The sequence below is a fragment of the Trichechus manatus genome, unplaced genomic scaffold (assembly GCF_000243295.1).
Source record: "Trichechus manatus latirostris isolate Lorelei unplaced genomic scaffold, TriManLat1.0 scaffold00040, whole genome shotgun sequence".
Taxonomy (NCBI): Eukaryota; Metazoa; Chordata; class Mammalia; order Sirenia; family Trichechidae; genus Trichechus; species Trichechus manatus.
Window position 1 is genome coordinate 850978 of NW_004443976.1, and position 19848 is coordinate 870825.

Genomic DNA, 19848 nt, shown 5'->3' on the forward strand with positions numbered 1-19848 from the left:
TAAAAAATGTTACTGGGAAAATGTAACTTAAGAATATATCTAAAAAATGTTTACATTATTAACATAGATAAAGACATAGATATTAAAATAGTTTTATTTAAGAAAAATTTAAATCCAATACTTTTCCCAAGATAATGATACTTTTATGTACTCCCTAATTTTTAACTCATAAAATATGAAAACCTTTAAAATAACAAAAGCAATTCTATTATAGTTCAACCAAGATTCTCTTCCTAGGCTAAATCAACTGACCAGTTAACGGTGATGTTAGTTAACACTATGGGACACTTAATGTGGGATCCACACTGTGTTAATTTTCACTGACCATCTCAGTTAATTTCTACAGAAGTTTCATGAGCTAGGTACTATTACTAAACCCATTTTATATATAAAATTCTATTCAATATATGCCAGAAATGTTAAAACAGGAAGGGCATAAGAAAACTACCATGCATTTTGCATCAGGTACTGTGTGTACCTGACTTAAAAGAGAGGAAACGTGGGCTCAGAGAAGGTAAACTGACTTCTCCAAATCAGGTACGTGGAAGAATCGGAATCTACGTTTTTATCGAGTATGTACATGCAATACTTACTATCATACGATAAGATGTGTCCACTTTTGCCTTCATAAATAACATGGCCTTTGGATGCAGCTTCCTCTCTGCCTTTCTCAGGACTGCTCTCTTCAATAGGCATTCTAGAAATGGATCCCTTCACCAAAGCCTCAGTCGGTATGCCAGCCTGGGACAGGGCTGGGGTGCCCTGCCATCGAATCAAACACAAGCCAACAGAAGAGTCACTTAAGTTTAGAGGAAATTCAACATGCCAGAGAATTTAACTTAACACACCAAGAGCCACCAGATCAATCCACACCTTCAACGAAGAAAGCCCAAGCACATGAGAGGAAATCAGACATTAAGTTTTTAAAAACAAAGAAATTCTGTACCTTTGTCCTGGAACTCTGCCACATAAAACTTCTTAAATGATTCTAGATATGTTAGTTAAATCAGTTTTGTTTCCCACCTTGAAGGGAAGCCTCTATTAACACACTTAACTCTCAGAAAAGGAGTTTGTCTTTGGGCCTAAAATCATGCAAATATAATAAAGGTTTCACAGAGTTTCTAATAAAACTAAGAACTTGATAAAATTAAGTCTTAAATTTAGAGTACTACAACTTGCTCTCACACTGTGATGAGAGGAAAAAAGAACTTTCAGTTATTGAAACTGTCTGCTGTTGTCAGGCGTCCCATCATCAAGAGGAGGGAGTGAAAGCTCAGGAGGCCTCCGTCTTGTGATGCTGATTCAGTTTATGTCACCTCATCTGAGTTTCACTGTCAACAGTCCTCCTCTGGGTTGTTAATGACTATGGACCTTTTCACCCTTCTTCTAACAGTCAGCCCTTCCTTCAAGTGAAATTATCTATGGAACAGTTTGTAAAAGTTGCTGAAAGCAATGCATTTACTCAACCAGTCCAGTCATTAAACTAGTTCGGTGGTAAACATCTGGAAATCCCTGACCCTGCTTCAGAAGTGCTCACGTGATATGGACAGATGGATCTGAAAATAAGCAGATAAAGCCTAGCCTCATTTGACCCAGTTCATACTGTCTTCCACACACAGGGGACTAAGAAGAAACAATAATACATAAGGGCACACTTATTTTCCTTCTGTCCATACTAAGTGTTAGCTTTTTCCAAGAAAACTGATTCCAGTGGAAAGTAAACTTTGGTCAAATGTGGAAACAGAGATCTGAAGAGTTAGGATATAACTTTCTAGATTAGTATATGTCATGTACGCTGTAAATCCACGTCTGGGGGAACAACCACCTGAGAATCTTATTAAAATCGACAGTCTAATTCAATAGATCTTGGGTGGGAACTGAAATTTTTACATTATTCTAACAAGCTCCTTGGTCCCCGAGGTCCTAGCAGAAAGGTTCTCAAACAAGCATGAAGCCAAATCACCTGGAGGGCCTGTGAAAATGCAGATTGCTGGGCAACCCTAGGGGTTCCAGTTAAGCAAGTCTGGGGTGGGATCTGAGAATTTACATTTTTTAGCAACTTCTCAGGTGACAGTGATGCTGTTGATATGGGGAAACACCCTTTGAGAACCACTGTCTTAGGAAATAGGAAGAAGACAAGGAATACGAAAAGAACAGAAAACTTGTGACAGGTACAACACGCAAAAACATGGGATTCTATTCTATTTACAATGACTTCCCCAAACAGACTTTTACTTTCTGGGTATACATAAATAGAAGGTGAGGACTGTTTTACATTTCAAACTAAAATTAACATTTGAGGAAAAGAAAGACATTTCATTAATGAAAACTGGTTATTTACTTAGTTACATGGTGCTGCTATAACAGAAATACCATAAATAGACGGCTTTAACAAAGAGAAACTTATTCTCTTACAGTCTAGGAGGCTAGAAGTCCGAATTCAGGGTGCCAGCTCTCGGGGAAGGCTTTCTCTCTCTGTCGGCTCTGGGGGAAGGTCCTTGTCATCAATCTTCTGCTAAGCTAGGAGCTTCTCAGCACAGGGACCCCAGGTCCAAAGGATGCGGTCTTCTCCTGGAGCTTCTTTCTTGGTGGTATGACGTCCTTCTCCTCTCTGCTCAATTCTCTCTTTTATATCTCAAAAGAGATTGACTCAACATACAGCCTAATCCTGTAGATTGAGTCCTGCCTCATTAACATAACTGTCTCTAACCCTGCCTCATTAATATCATAAAGATAGGATTTACAACACATAGGAAAATCACATAAGATCACAAAACAGTGGACAATCACACAATACTGGGAACCATGGCTAGCCAAGTTGATGAATATCTTTTGGGGACACAATTCAATCCATGACTTTCTACCCTTTGGTCCCCCAAAATTCATGTCCTTACCACATGTAAAACATATTCACCCTATCACATCATTCCAAAGTCTTAAATCAACTCCAAGTCCAAATTCCATTCTGGAGCAAAATTCCTCTTCATCTGTGAAATCTGGAATACAAGTTATCTGCTTCCAAAGTACAATGGTGGAACAGGCACAAAGTAGACATTTCCATTACAAATGGGAGAAACTGGAGGGAAAGAAGGGATAACAGGCACCAAGCAAGTCAGCAGAACACATTATATTAGCTCTCAAGGCTTGAAAATAATCCTTTGTTCTCTAAGACCATTTCCGCAATGGCCCTGCCCTCCAGACTCTGGGTGTTGGCCACACTCTCTGGATTCTGGGTGGAAGTGGGTGTAGGGCCCTCTGCCCTGGGCTTCAGCTCCACCTTCCAGGCCCACTGGAACAGCAATGCTGCTTTTTCGCATTCAGGCGGCCCCATTCCCCTAGTCCATCTGTATGGCGACGCCACCCCTTTGGCCCTGGGATGCGCTGTTCTTCTGCCCCTTGGGCATGGCAGCCCCACCCCCTCAGCTTTGGGCAGCGGATCTGGCCCCATCCCGCTGTCCTGTGAAAGGCAGCCCTACACTCTGAAACCGAGTTGGTGAAAATCTGACTCTTTGAAACCTAGGAGGCTGTAGCCCCACCCTTTGAAACCCCAGAAGTCCTGGCCCTGCCCCTTGAAACTGAGGCAGCTCTGCTTCCTGTGTTTCTTGTCTCTTCAGCTTCTGTTTCTTGGTTCCGTGGCCTCTTGGCTCCTTGGGCCTGCTTGGGCAAGTGTTTTGAAGCTCTTTAGCTCTACAGTAAGTGCCTGGAGGCACCCCACTCCACCAATAAACCTTGGCCTGAAGGCACTCAGCTCTTACTCTGTGGGTCAGCAAGCCTAGCTCCATCGGTAAGTGCCCACCCGGAGGAATCCCACTCTGCCAGGAAGCCTCCTACACAAAGGCTCTCAGCTCTTTTGCTCCGTGGGTCAGCTCCCATGACATCTTGCACTGGTCTCCTGGTTCTGCTACTGCTGTTTCTCTGCTGCTGCTTCCTGCTGTCTGCACCATCTCCAGTGTTACAGCTCTCCTCACTTCCTTCTGAATCCTCACCAGAATTATCTCTGATGTCCATAATTCTACCAACAGTCTCTTCAAGGCAATCTAGGCTTTTACTATTAGGCATTTGAAAACTCTTCCAGCTTCTACCCATTACTCAATTCCAAAACCACTTCCACATCGTAGGTATCTGTTAGAGCAGCACCTCACTCTCCTGGTACCAAATTCTTAGTCATCTCGTGCTGCTATAACAGAAATACCACAAGTAGATGGCTTTAATAAAGAGAAATTTATTCTCTCAGTCTAGGAGGCTAGAAGTCCAAATTCAGGGCGTCAGCTCCTGGGGAAGGCTTTCTTTCTGTGCTGGTTCTGGGGGAAGGTCCTTGTCATCAATCGTCCCTTGAGCTATGAGATTCTCAGCGCAGAGACCCCAGGTCAAAAGGACATGCTCACTCCCAGCTCTTCTTTCTTGGTGGTATGAGGTCCTACTCTTCTCTAATCAATTCTCTCCTTTATATCTCAAAACAGACTGACTCAACATACAACCTAATCCTGTAGGCTGAGTCATGCCTCATTAACATAACTGCCTCTAATCCAGCCTCATTAACATCAAAGAGGTAGGATTTACAACACATAGGAAAATCACATCAGACCACAAACTGGTGGACAACCATACGATACTGGGAATCATGGTCTAGCCAAGTTGACACATATTTTTGGGGGACACAATTCAATTCATGACATTTGTTCAGCCCTAAGTTGGAAGAAGAGAGTTGGTTTTTGCGCTTTTGTCAATTTTATCTCTATTTCCCAGTTCAGCATTAGATTCTAGCAAGGCAGCTTATATACTGAGATTGTATACCTACCTCTTCAAAAGTCACAAAGCAAATAATTCATAATGATTTTCTTCTCAATGTCTATTTAAGCTGAACATGTGGTAAAGGCTTTGTCAGGAACACAGTGAGAGCTGGATCAATTAGAACTTGTTTCTTCTGCCAATTTGCAAATAAGTGACCTTTTCAAATGAACCACAATTTACATAATACAGCTTATGGTCAAAACGATCACATTAATGTCTTTCTGTTGCTAGTTAGAGGATCTGGGGTTTATTATCACTGAGAATCAGTCACATAACTCAGAATTAGCGACAAAAATGTACTGCTGGAGCAGCCAAAGCTTTAGAGACTTTATCAGTAGTTTTCTCATTAGTTTGTGTTCAGTGTAAGAGAAATGACTGTCACTAACCTGCGTGATGGAGCCCCGCAGGGAGGGGATGCTATCCACTGAGATTTTGCTGGTCGGGGTTCCTCGAGTTATACTTCCCTCTTGGATGGCTCCAGTGGTACCTGAATAAAAACAAATTCATTAGCAAATTATACCCTCCACCCTGGCCAAACAAAAGCCCTACTTGGGAGAGAGGTAAGAAGAGAAGGAAACAGCAGCACAAAAAGACTAATTTTTGTTTTATTGAAACACACTTTTAAAATAATATTGCAATTATTAAAAAACGACTACTGAAACATGGAATTTCAAAGTTTTAAAAGCGTTTTGTATAAAAAGAAAACCTAAATTTAGAATTTAAAGATGATAACTTGAAAATCTATCATTACAACACATTAAAGACTTACTTTAACAAGTTTTAAATTGAAAATTTAATATTTCTGCCAAACAGCATATTTTACCTCTGACCACACCTTCATGCTGGGCCCTGACCAGGAGACCCTCTGGTTGTGAGTTCTGGCTTCGGGGAGAAAATTCTTCTTGCTTGATGTAGGGCACAGTAGCTGTGGAACAAAGTACAGAAAACGGGAAGATATCAAGAACTGAATTAATGACTGTGATGCTGCAAATGCAGAAACACAGCCATATTGAATCACTGACCTGATTTGACAGATTCCTGTTGCCGTGGCAGCCCAAGAGATATAGACCCCACTGAGGGCTTAGCTGTTTCTTGAGTGTAGGAAGCCTGGTTGTGAGAGGTCAAATAAGTGCCAGGTGTTCCCTAAAAGTAATTTTAAGACTAAATTAACATTGTCTTTTCACAAGGTCAATTATAAAGTTAATTTTGTTTAGAAAAATTTATTTTTTAAAGCAACTTACACCCCACCCTACCTCCTCAAAAATTAATAATAGGTATTTGTAAAGCAGAAAAATTCTTGTCATGGATTGCTTAAATTTAAAAAATTTTTAAAGGGAAGCAGAAAATGTCTCCTGAAACTACCATAAATTACTTATCGATACTATTTATTACTAACTACATATACAAAGCACTTAAACAGTACACTCAAAATGTAAACTATCGTTAAAAACAACATTCATTCCTCTTAAAAATGCTAAGGGCTGCAGGGAGAAGAGAATGGGAGTTATTGCTGAAGGGTGCTGAGTTTCTGTTTGGGGCGATATACAGCTTTTGAATGGACGGTGGTAATGGTAGCCTACCATGGTGAATGTAATTAATATGACTAAATTGTACACCTAAAATGGCAAACTTTTTGTTACATGTTATTTTACCAAAAAAAAAAAGTTATGGTAGAATAATAACATCAGTGAAAATGGCAGAGTAAGTACTTCCAAAACCTTTCCCCCATAAAATCAAAACCAAAACTGGCAACAATTGTAAGAATCAACTTTTTCAGAACTCTAAAAATTAACCTAAGGCTTGCAGGAATCTAGGAATGTTTATTCAAGAAAAATGGCTAAATCTAGGTAACAATAGTGAGTTTTGCCCCACTGTATTCCAACCCCCCACTCTAGCTCGGCAGTAGCCCTAAAACCAACAGCCCCAGTCATGGTTAAAACCAGCAACCTGGCAGCCAACAGAGGGGGCAGAACAAGGTTTTTAAAAAAAAAAAAAAAAAAAAACCACTGTCTTTAATTCGATTATGACTCATAGCGACCCTACAGACAGAGTAGAACTGCCTCATTGGGTTTCCAAGGAGCAGCTGGTGGATTTGAACTGCCAGCCTTTTGGGTTAGCAGCTGAGCTCTTAACCACTGTGCCACCAGACCAGGGTTAGAGCTCCTCAAAAGCCTCATTCCCAGATAAAAGTCATTATTTGACTTGTCTGGTGGTTCCCTGGGAGAGCCTATCTACAGGGCTGTGTTTATTTGGCCTGATTTGGAGACTGAAAAGTGTGAAAAGCCTCTTTTGGGGTGGAGGATGGGGGAGGGAACATTCATTGCAAGCAATTAGGGGTAAATAATTAGTCTCTTGGCTTAAAAGGAAAAGCTGGGGAAGAGAGGTCCACAGGGGCTTTGAAAAGCCCCCACATATTTCTGGGAATCTAGAAAGCCACATGAATGTGCAGGACTATGCACATGATCGGGAAAGACCTAGAAAGGCCCTAAGCTTTCACCTCTGGCTGACCTTGGGGCTCTGTGCAAGTAGGAAGTGAAAGGTAAGACACAACTGTCAACTGCCTGGCTGAGTGTTGAAGACATGACCCTTGGCAAAGGCTGGGAGCCTTACTGGTTCCACGGGTCTAAGGAAATCTATCTACAATCCCTAACTGACCACTAGATAATTGAGTTCTTTCAGCTTGAGGAATACCAGGCGTATTCTTCCTTTTGGTTTTCTATCTCCAGCTGTTTACACATGTCATTATAATATTTTACTTTGTCTTCTCAAGCTGTCCTTTGAAATCTTCTATTCAGTTCTTTTACTTCATCATTTCTTCCTTTTGCTTTAGCTACTCGACATTCAAAGCAAGTTTCAGAGTCTCTTCTGACATCCATTTTGGTCTTTTCTTTCTTTCCTGTCTTTTTAATGACCTCTTGCTTTCTTCATGTATGATGTCCTTGATGTCACTCCACAACTCATCTGGTTTTCAGTCATTAGCATTCAACACATCAAATCTATTCCTGAGATGGTCTTCTAAATTCAGGTGAGATATACCCCAGGTCGTACTTTGGCTCTCGTGGACTTGTTCAAATTTTCTTGCACATCAGCAGTTGATGGTCTGTTCTGCAGTCAGCCCCTGGCCTTGTTCTGACTGATTATATTGAGCTTTTCCATCGTCTCTTTCCACAGATGTAGTTGATTTGATTCCTGTGTATTCCATCTGGTGAGGTCCATGTGAATAGTCACCATTTATGTTGGTGAAAAGGTATTTGCAACGAAGAGGTCATTGGTCTTGCAAAATTCTATCATGCGATCTCCGGCATTGTTTCTATCACCAAGGCTATATTTTCCAACCACTGATCCTTCTTCTTTGTTTCCAACTTTCACATTCCAATTACCAGTAATTATCAGTGCATCCTGATTGCATGTTCAATCAATTTCAGACTGAAGAAGTTGGTAAAAATCTTCGATTTCTTCATCTTTAGCCTTAGTGGTTGATGCGTAAATTTGAATAGCAGTCGTGTTAACGTATGGATGTTATCCTATCACTGATGGCACTGTATTTCAGAATAGATCTTAAAATATTCTTTTTGACGATGAATGCAACATCACTCCTCTTCAAGTTGTCATTCCCGGCATTGTAGACCATATGACTGTCTGATTCAAAATGGCCAATACCAGTCCGTTTCAGCTCATTAATGCCTAGGATATTGATGTTTATGCATTCCATTTCATTTTTGATGATTTCCAATTTTCCTAGATTCATACTCGAGTTGCAATAGTGAAGGATTGTATGGGGAAAATATTAAATGATGTAGGAAGCATCAAAAGAAGATGGAAGGAATACACAGAGTCATTATACCAAAAAGAACTGGTCGACGTTCAACATTTCAAGAGGTAGAATATGGTCAGGAACCGATGGTACGGAAGGAAGAAGTCCAAGTTGCACTGAAGGCATTGGTGAAAAACAAGGCTCCAGGAATTGACGGAATATCAATTGAGATGTTTCAACAAAACGATGCAGCACTGGAAGTGCTCACTCATCTATGCCAAGAAATTTGGAAGACAGCTACCTAGCCAACCAACTGGAAGAGATCCATATTTATGCCTATTCCCAAGAAAGGTGATCCAACCGAATGTGGAAATTATCGAATATCATTAATATCACATGCAAGTAAAATTTTGTTAAAGATCTTTCAAAAGCGGCTGCAGCAGTATGTCAACAAGGAACTGCTAGAAATTCAGGCCGGATACAGAAGAGGACGTGGAACCAGGGATATCATTGCTGATGTCAGATGGATCCTGGCTGAAAGCAGAGAATACCAGAGAGATGTTTACCTGTGTTTTATTGAATATGCAAAGGCATTCGATTGTGTGGATCATAACAAATCATGGGTAACATTGCAAAGAATGGGAAATCCAGAACACTTAATTGTGCTCATAAGGAACCTGTACACAGATCAAGAGGCAGTTGTTTGGAAAATCAAGGGGATACTGCGTGCTATAAAGTTAGGAAAGGTATGCATCAGGGTTGCATCCTTTCACTATACCTACTCAATTTGTATGCTGAGCAAATAATCCGAGAAGCTGGACTATATGAAGAAGAAAGGGGCATCAGGATTGGAGGAAGACTCATTAACAACCTGCGACATGCAGATGACACAACCTTGCTCGCTCAAAGTTAAGAGGACTTGAAGCACTTACTGGTGAAGATCAAAGACCACAGCCTTCAGTATAGATTTCACCTCAACATAAAGAAAACAAAAATCCTCACAACTGGACCAATAAGCAACATCAAGATAAATGGGGAAAACATTAAAGTTGTCAAGGATTTCATTTTACTTGGATCCACAATCAACAGCAGTCAGGAAATCAAAAGACGCACTGCACTGGGAAAATCAGCTGCAAAAGACCTCTCTAAAGTGCTGAAAAGCAAAGATGTCACCTTGAAGACTAAGGTGCGCGTGACCCAAGCCATGGTATTTTCAATCGCATCATATGCATGTGAAAGCTGGACAATGAATAAGGAAGACCGAAGAAGAACTGATGCCTTTGAATTGTGGTGTTGGTGAAGAATACTGAATGTAGCATGGACTGCCAAAAGAACGAACAAATCTGTCTTGGAAAAAGTACAACCAGAATCTCCTTAGAAGGAAGGATGGCGAGACTATGTCTTACATACTTTGTACACATTGTCAGAAGGAATAGTCCCTGGAGAAGGACATCATGCTTGGTAAAGTACAGGGTCAGCAAAAAACAGGAAGATCTTCAATGTCTGCAACAATGGGCTCAAGCATAACAACAAGCGTGAGCACGGTGCAGGACCGGGCAGTGTTCATTCTGTGGTGCTTAGGGTTGCTATGAGTTGGAACTGACCTGACGGCACCTAACAACAACAAGCTAATCAGAGACTTAAGTGGTCACATACAACAAAGAATACAGACTTCACAAAATTAGTTCAGAAAATTCACTGAGCAAACAAACAACAACAAAAACAAACAGCAACAACAGAAAACTCTAGGGAGAGGAAAGAATCTGATTTCTGGAGTTGCCACATTACATTATGTAAAATATTCAATTTTCAACCAAAAATTACAAGACATGCAAAGAAACAAGAAAAGTATGGCTCATATATAGGAAAAGAAAAAAAAAAAAAAAAAAAAGCAGTGGCTAGAAACTGTCCCTGACGAAGCCCTGACATTAGATTTATCAGATTTAAATTAGTTATTTTAAATATATTCAAAGAACTATAAGGAAACCATGTCTAAGCAACTAAAAGAAAATATCAGAATGATGTCTCACCAAATAGAGACCTCATATCAATAAATTATTAAAAAGAACCAAATAGAAATTCTGGAGTTGAAAAATACAGTAAGATAAAGGGCATCTATGAAAAGCCTACAGTTAATATTATGACTGACAGTGAAATACTGGATGCCTTTCTCCTAAGACTGGCAATGAGAAAAAGAAATAAAAAGCATAAAGACTGGAAAGGAAGAAGCAAAACTGTCTGTATTTGCAGACGACATGCATACATAGAAAATCCTTAGAAACATATCCCCCTAAAAGAAAAAATACTAGAAACAATAAATGAATGTCACAGGAGACCAATATATAAAAATCAATTGTATTTCTATGTACCAGCAAAACTGGAAAATAATTTTTTTAAATATCATTTATAATATCATAAAAAACATCAAATACCCAGAAATAAACCTTAAAAAAGATATGCAAAGCCTCTACATTAAACACTACAAAACACTGCGGAGAAAATTAAAGATGACCTAAGTAAATGGAAAATATATATGTTTATGAATTAGAAAACTCAATATTATTAAGGTGTCCATTCCTACCCCAAATTGATATAGATTCAATGCAATCCCCAATCAAAATCTCGGTAGATATTTTTTGTAGAAATTGCCAAGCTGATTACAAAAACTACTTTTGTAATTTTTTACATGTAAAAAATTAGTATAGTGTGCTTACAAAAATACCGCTGGGAGAGGGCATGGTTGGCAAACAAACTGTAGAAGGCGTGTGTTATTTGTGTAAAAATATGGTGTATCAATGGGACAGAGTTCAAAAATAGATCCTAACATACAAAGTTTTCTTTGACAAAGACACTAAAGCAATCAAATGGAAGAAATAAAAGACTTTGCAATCAATGTTTTTGGAACTGAAAATCCATATGGAAAAATGAGTGTCTATTTACCTAACTCACACTGTACATAAAAATTAATTTGAGATGGATCACTGACCTAAATATAAAAAACTAGAAGAAAACATCACAATCTTGAATCAGGCAAAGATCTTCTTAAAGAGGAAGAACTAATCATATGACAAAAAAAATTGATATATAGACTTCATCAAAATTTAAAACGTCTGTTCATCAAAACACACCATTAAGAAAACAGACAAGAGACAGAGAAAATATCTGTAACACAGGTAGTCCCCGACTTATGGCAGGATTTCATTCTGACTACTCTGTTGTAAGTCAGTTGTGATGTAAGTCAAATATCCCATTTTTACTTTAGTTTTCATTATTATTGTCTTTTATTATCAGTATCTTTATAAATCTGATCTTTATTTGTCTTTGGGGGTTGGAAACATTATATATAAAAATACAGATACATTTTAATGTATACATACATATTACTAAAGATAAGATGTACCAAAAAAAAACCAGATGGTCATAAGTGCAGTTCATCATAACTTAAATATGTTCTAAGTTGGGGACTACTTGTACATATATCTAACACAGAACTTTCATACATAATATATAAGAACTCCTACAATCCAATTACAAAAAGGTCCAATAAAAATGAATAATACTTAAACAGCCATTTCACAAAGTCAGATACACAAACAGCCAATAAGCACATGAAAAAGTGTTCAACACCTTTAGTTGAAAGGGAAATACAAAATAATGATATTATACACCCACAAGTATGACTAAAATGAAAGAGTCTGACAACAGCAAATGATGAGGATACAGGGCAACTGGAACTCATATATTGCAGTAGCAGTGTAAAATAATAGAATCCCTTTGGAAAATTATAAAGTAAAACATACATCTACCTAGCAATTCCACTCCCAGGTAATTACACAAGAAAAATGAAAACACATGTCCACAAAGAGCCTTGTACAAGAATGTTCATAACCCATAGTCATCAAGTTGATTCCGACTCATAGTGACCCTACAGGACAGAGTAGAACTGCCCCCTAGGGTTTCCAAGGAGCGGCTGGTGGAGTTGAACTGCCAACTTTTTGGTTAGCTGCCAAACTCTTAACCACTTCGCCACCAGGGTTTCCAGAATGTTCATAGTAGCTTTGTTCACAGTAGTCAAAAACTAGAAATAGCTCAGGTTTCTAGCAACAAGAGAATGGATAAACAAACTGGTATTTTTGAATAATGGATTATTATTCAGCAGTAAAAAGGAAGAAACTATTGATTACACAAAAACCTGGATGAATTCCTGAAACCATTATGCTTAGCTAAATAAGACAGACACAAGACAGTGTACACTGTATGATTCCACTGACATGTAGTTCTAGAAAAGGTAAAATTAATCTATGATAACAGAAAGCAGAAAAGTGGTTACTTCAGGCTATGGGAGAGGGGACTGCTTAGGAAGGGGCACGTCTTCCTTTCTGAAGTGATGGAAATGATAGAGGTCTGATCACTGGGTGTACACATTAGTCAAAACTAACTGACCTGTTAACATCAGACCATATCTCAATTAATTTAAAAATAATAATAATAAAGCCAGGAAAAAAAAAAAAAGAGATTTAGTTGGCTAAAGTCTAAACAAGGGCTTTCCTATAATACTAATCATCTACAATTTAGAGCCTTTACAATAGTCAACAAATATTCTAATAATTCACAAAATATCTCCTTTTACTTTATACTACACTAAACTTCAAGGCTCATCTAACCCTTTGGTAAATTAAACCAGGTGGTGTGTTATGGCCACTCAACACGGGCACACAACTCGCACAAAGTTCTGATGTGTGGCATGGAGTACAGTGATTGCTGCATGTTCTGGTCATTGTCTCTAGAAGTTTCATATTTGGATAGATTATTATTTATTAGTCATATGACAAACAGGTGTAAGAAGCAGGAAAAAGCTTCATCAAAGCAATATTCAACAGGAAATCTACGGTAAAGAGAAGCCCCTTTACCTGTGAGATGGAGCCTCCCATTATAAAAGATGGTTTTTCTGAAGCCACTGTGGTTTTGGATGATGGGATTAGAGGAGGAGGTGGCCTGGTTGGCCGAGTTGTTGGAAGCCGAACCCCTTCAGGAAGATTAGTTATCACTTGATGTGGAGCAGGCTGGAGAACTTTTAAAGAGAAAAACAAATCATTTAAGAATAGTCATTTTCCTAGTTTACAACACTCTATTTCAGTCATTCCTGAATTTTTTAATCACAAATATAGATGCAAGATGAAACCGAGGATGAAAATTTCTATTTTAAATTTCTCATTCACTTGAATTACACGTATCTACATACACATATTTAAGTCACAAATGGTATTTGTGAGACTGAAATACTTAATTCCCTGTCAAAGCAGAGCTTTCAAGCTAATGCTCATTTCAGACTACTTCTGCTTAGCATACGCAAACTTGAATATCCAATAATTTTTTATCCTTCTCCATCATCTCTTTGGACCTTACAATGGATGTGAGGAAAAAGGGTGCTTACGGATAGCTGATATTACTACGTTGTAGACTTTAGAGACATAATTGAAAACCTCTTTGCATCTTACATAACTTGACAAACATTTACTGATTCTGGCTCTCACAGAATGCTTGAATTTCTGGGAAGGGGAGGCGGGGCAGGGAATCTCAAGATTTTTACAAACTACATGTACTCTTAAAAGTCAGTCAATGTCATAATAAAAATGTGTGAACGCAAATTTCCCAGTGACCCAGTGAATCTCAACTGAATACAAGTGATGATGGAATGCAGAGAAACAAAGTCATTTTCAAACAGCAAGGACATGTCCTGGAAGAGCAGTTCATTTATGAGCTGAAGAAACCCCGTGCTAACATCTGCAGGTAGATGGCCACCAGCCACTGTGCAGAGGAATAATATTTACCTGGCGGGACACTATAGCAGGCTGTACTCATATCAGGCTGTGGAGCGGCTTTACTGACTTCTCTTGGAGACAGCCTACACGGTGAGGCTGACCTTGCTGCGGTACTGTGCATCTGTGCTTCCTGTTCTAGAGCACGTTTGACCTCAGCATAAGGCATATAGGCGACTGATTTTCCTAAGAAAGTTAAAGTTATCAAAATAAGGGAAGAACCCCAAATTAAAATAGTAAGCGTGAAAGGACCAGCCCACACCATTTAGGGGCAGATCTGTCTATATACTAATTCCAGATCTAAGTATTTCATGGGGGGAAAATCCATCCACAGAAAGGTTAAGAAACCCTATAACCTAAATTCTGTATGTATGCACCATCACTATGACCTAACAGAGTCCCCAAAAATTAAATCATGATTTTTTCCCTTTAAAGCACAAAGAACTCCTCTTTCCTCTCATTAGAAGAATCAAGCGTTTTCACATGCAATAAAATAACAGGCAAGCCATCAATTTACCAAGTAATTCTATGAATTCAAGTCTGGCCTGAATTAGAGGTGAGATCTCTAAGAACTTCAAATCTCTTATAATGAGCCTGTTCAAGCCCACTGCTTAATATTCATAGAAACAAATGTAAATAAGAAATGAAAGAAGTCTTTAAGAAGATGCAGACCCAACTAATCCAAAGATGCTACACAAGCTTATAAAACTATGACTATTGCTATAATAATGCTCATGAAAATTAGTTAACATTTAAATTACCTCTGTATAAAGTATAGAGATACTTTAAGCAATTAAGAGGCATGCCAGAGATAGTTACATTAAGATTTTTAAAAAACGATTCAAATATATAATTTTTTCTTTCTAAATGAAACTGACACATTGTAGAAATTTTGGAAAATCAAAAAAGCATTGAGAAGGAAGTAAAAATCATCTGTGACCCTAACTACTTGAGATTTTTGCCATTTTAATGTCTGCCAGAACAAATTCCCACTTTTTCTTATTCTTTTACATATTGTCCTTAACCTAGTCTTATACATCTAATCTTCCAGATAAATCTAAATTGAAAATCATTTTATTGAATACTTTCTTCCAAAACAAAGAATCACTGAGATTTTCACAGGACTTGCATCAAACATATGAATAAACACAGGAGACCTGACACTCTTTAATAATGTCAAGGGAGAAGGAACGTAGCTTTCTTCATATAAACCAAAAAAACCTGTTGCCACTGAGTTTGTTCCAACTCACAGTGACCCTACAGGACAGAGTAGAACTGCCCCATAGGGTTTCCAAGGAGCAGCTGGTGGATTCAAACTGCCAACCTTTTGGTTAGCAGCCAAGCTCTTAATCACTGTGCCACCAGAGCTAGTTTATTCATGCAGGTCTTATAAACTAATTGTTAAAAATTACTCCTAGGTATTTTATGTTTTGTTGCTAGGAAAATCATCTTTTTTTTTCGTATGTTGTTGTTAGGTGCCATCAAGTCCATTTTTGACTCATAGCAGCCCTATGTGACAGAGTAGAACTGCCCCATAGGGTTTTCTTGTCTGCAATCTTTAAGAAAGCAGATCACCAGGTCTTTCTCCTGCGGAGCCACTGTGTGAGTTCAAATTGCCAACTCTTTTTTATATATATGTTTATATACACATATATATAACTAATTACTACAGGTATATATGAAAGATAAGGGTTTCTGTATAGCACTTTTTTTTGAGAAACTTAATGAACTCTCTTTTTAGCTCTAATAACTTTTCAAATGATTGGGCTTTCTATGTGGATAGTTTTATTATCTTTAAACAGTAATTTGTCTTTTCCCTTCAGATGGCTAGACTTTTTTTCTTTCTTTCTTTTTTTTTTTTTTGTTTGTTTCTTTACTGCACTGTGTTAAGTAATGGTGCGTCATCCTAATTCCTAATCAAGGGGAAGGTCTCTAACATTTCACTATTAATTGTAAGGGTTAGTAATTGGCTTCAAAAGGGGTTTATTATCATAAGGCATGAAAAATCAAAAAAGCATGAAGAAGGAAGTAAAAATCATCTGTGACCCTAACTACTTGAGATTTTTGCCATTTTAATGTCTGCCAGAACAAATTTCCACTCTTTTTCTTATTCTTTTACATATTGTCCTTACCTAGTCTTATCCATTTAGTCTTCCAGATAAATCTAAATTGAAAATCATTTTATTGAGTACTTTCTTCCAAAACAAAGAATCACTGGGATTTTCACAGGACTTGCATCAAACATATGAATAAACACAGGAGACCTGACACTCTTTAATAATGTCAAGGGAGAAGGAACGTAGCTTTCTTCATATAAACCAAAAAAACCTGTTGCCGCTGAGTCGGTTCCAACTCACAGTGACCCTACAGGACAGAGCAGAACTGCCCCACAGGGTTTCCAAGCAGCAGCTGTTAACTAAAATAGTTTTAAAAATCAGAAACAATTATAGTAATACTAGCTAATATTCAAGTACTTACTGTGTGCTAGTCACTGTCCATTACATGAATTATTCTTCACAGACCAATAAGATTATTAACCCCATTTTACAGATGAGAAGACTGAGGCTCAGAAAAACCACACCTAATTGTCCAACCAAGGTCACACTATCGGGGATTAAAGGTAAAAAAAAAAAAAAAAAAAAGGTGGGACATTCCAGACCCTGAGCTCCAAATGACACTGTAATATTATCTCCCTGAAGGACAGGGTATTGACCGTCAGATGTCTTTGAAGTATCTGGAGCCCCGGTGGCACCGTGGTCAAGTGCTACTACGCCTGTTAACCAAAAGGTCTGTAGTTTGAATCCACCAGCCGCTCCTTGGAAACCCTACGGGACAGTTCTACTCTGTCCTACAGGGTTGCTATGGGTCAGAATCGACTCAACGGCAACAGCTTTGGTTTTTGTTTTTTGAAGTATCTATCAAGATGATGGTACTCTTTTTGCCTTCTTTGACATATTAACATAATGAACTAGATCATTAAATGTCCTAATACTGAACATGCAGACTTCTGAAATAAATCAACTTGAAAAGAAAATCACTTTTTCCTTTCTAGAAAATTTAACATGTAACTGTATTATAAATTCAGTGCCCAATTGTTTTCGTCATTTCCAGTAAGTTTATTATGTAGAAAAATCCAATTTGTCATTTAAAAAAAAAAAAAAAGACACAAATTTAGAGTCTCTAAACACAGCAATTTAAATCACCATGTATCCAGAGCTGGGAAAACCACCAAAGAAACAAAACAAACAAACAAACAAAAAAACCACACACACACACACACACACACACACACACACACGGAGCTAAATTTAGTTGAACAGAAGCATTAACTCTTATTTCAATTGCACAGAATTTGTTAAACTTGCTTTATTACTTCAATTCTATCTCTAAATGTGTTAAGTTTGAATTTTTCACTGTAGGAACCGAGGCTTCAAAGTTATGTATCTGCAAAGTGAAAAAAAATTCCTAAGGCTTTTTTCAAGCTTTTCTAAAGATGGAAAAGCTTTAAGCTACTTTAAAAAGGCATGTCTACTATAGTTATTTGTACCAATACAAATTAGAAGCTAAACGTGATCAAACAGCTGGACAACAGGTGCTGCCTGTTACTTTCTAAATGAGATCATGAAGGGAAAAGCCAAAATCATGGTCCTAATTCAGGTAATCTATACCAGAATTTAGGGGCCCTGGTGGTACAGTGGTTAAAGCACTTGGCTGCTAACTGAAAGGTCGGCAGTTCGAACACAACAGCTGCTCTGTGAGAGAAAGATGTAGCAGTCTGCTTCCATAAAGATTACAGCCTTGGAAACTTTATGGTGGAAGTTCTACTCTGTCCTACAGAGCTGCCAGGAGTCAAAATCGACTCGATGGCAATGAGTTTGGTATACCAGTACCTGGTGAGGTTTTAGATATAAAGCCACATTCTTAGTATAATTAACATTATATAAACTGCTCTATGATGTTGCATTTAAAACATTTTTATCAAACATTCTACACACAAGCAATTTAGATGCAAATATCTGAATGTTATTTGGCAGATTATCCTATGTATTTAACACAGTAGGATTAACTATAAACTCAAGAGAGATTTGTTAAATACACTGTTGGATGAATACACTGGGTAAATTAGCTAAAACAAAACCTAACGCTGGGATAAAATGTATGCGACTGCCTCACTGCGTACACAGTCATCTTGAATCAAACTGTAAAAGTCTTGGTGTTATGTTAATCAAAGTATAATCACAGGCTGGTTTTAAGACCACTGTATTATGATTAAAAGTTAGGTTACCACTCAGATCTAAACCACACAGATTACTGTGACTGACCACATAGAAATCTAGTTCACAGTTTAGAGTCTTAGAATTGTGGGCTCTAGCCTGGTTCAGTCACTCCAGCTCCCAAATACGACTCATTTTATAAAGCATACCCAGAAAAGCTACTGAGGTTCTAAAATAGCAATATGATATCCAGGTTAACTACTGTCTTTCTCCTTTGTAATGACGCAGATATTACGAATTGAATACTGTCATGCTTGGCGTGACTTCAACAAGTGATACTATTTGAATGTCATTTTGTCTAAGTTTTACTTCTTCATTATAAAATTTATCATAAATCATTCTTACAAGGCATAGATCCACAGACTTTTAAGTTACTCTATAATTTATCATTCTCCATTGACAGATTTTCTCATAATTGGAACGCTCAAAAGATGAGCACTTTTGGTAAGTCCACTTATACTTACAGTGAAACCTGATAAAGATAGCTCCATTATAGCATTCATTTAGTTCATTCCTTCAACATATAATTACCGAGTACATGCTGTGTTAATTACAGAATCACTGAATTTTTAGACATAATATACTAAATGTCCAAAAGTTATGTTTCTATCTTCATTCAACAAATATTCATTGAGCACCTATCATGAGCCCAGCTTTGGTAAGTATTATCACTCTAGTTCACATTTTTATTAGCACAAGATTTATGCTTAAAATACTAATAAGCTTATATTTAAACTCCAACATAGAAGGTTCAGTGTGTTATATAACTAATAACTCACTTTTGGTGTAATTTGGGCAGGGGGAAGGGGATCAGCAGAATCAGTGAAGTACCACAGTTACACTTTTACAGTAAAGGGCCCTTGACACATATGACATTCTAAAGCTAATGCTGTTGCTGTTAGTTGCTGGCGAGTCGATTCTGACTCATGGTGACCCCATGTGTGCAGAGTGGAACTGCTCCATAGGGTTTTCAAGGCCATGATCTTTTAGAACCAGATCACCAGGCCTGTCTTCCCAGGCACCTCCTGGTGGGTTTGAACTGCCAACACTTCTGCTAGTAGTTGAGCGCTTAACCATTTGTGCCACCCAGGCACTCCTAAAGCTAATAGCTCTTACTTATCTATATAAGGTACTGCAAAGAGTCTTCTAAATTACTATAAAAAACTAAACCATAATTGCAGAAGACATTAGTATTTTTATATTCTCAGCA

The 19848-nt window shown here is 38.0% G+C and overlaps 1 protein-coding gene across 10 annotated transcripts in view; it reads right to left on the minus strand.

Annotated features, from left to right (window-relative positions):
* The window catches only part of NCOR1 (nuclear receptor corepressor 1), a 208729-nt gene that overhangs the window by 37576 nt on the left and 151305 nt on the right, over positions 1-19848 (minus strand). For 7 of the 10 annotated variants that reach the window (XM_023731051.1, XM_023731048.1, XM_023731053.1 and 4 more), the window contains 6 exons: positions 14377-14550; positions 13456-13616; positions 5814-5934; positions 5615-5716; positions 5178-5278; positions 594-762 (listed from right to left, as the gene is read on the minus strand). In XM_023731051.1, the coding sequence (XP_023586819.1) occupies positions 594-762; positions 5178-5278; positions 5615-5716; positions 5814-5934; positions 13456-13616; positions 14377-14550 (828 nt within the window). The remainder of the gene's footprint in view (positions 1-593; positions 763-5177; positions 5279-5614; positions 5717-5813; positions 5935-13455; positions 13617-14376; positions 14551-19848) is intronic. The other 3 variants (XM_023731058.1, XM_023731054.1, XM_023731055.1) reach the window with 1 other exon arrangement.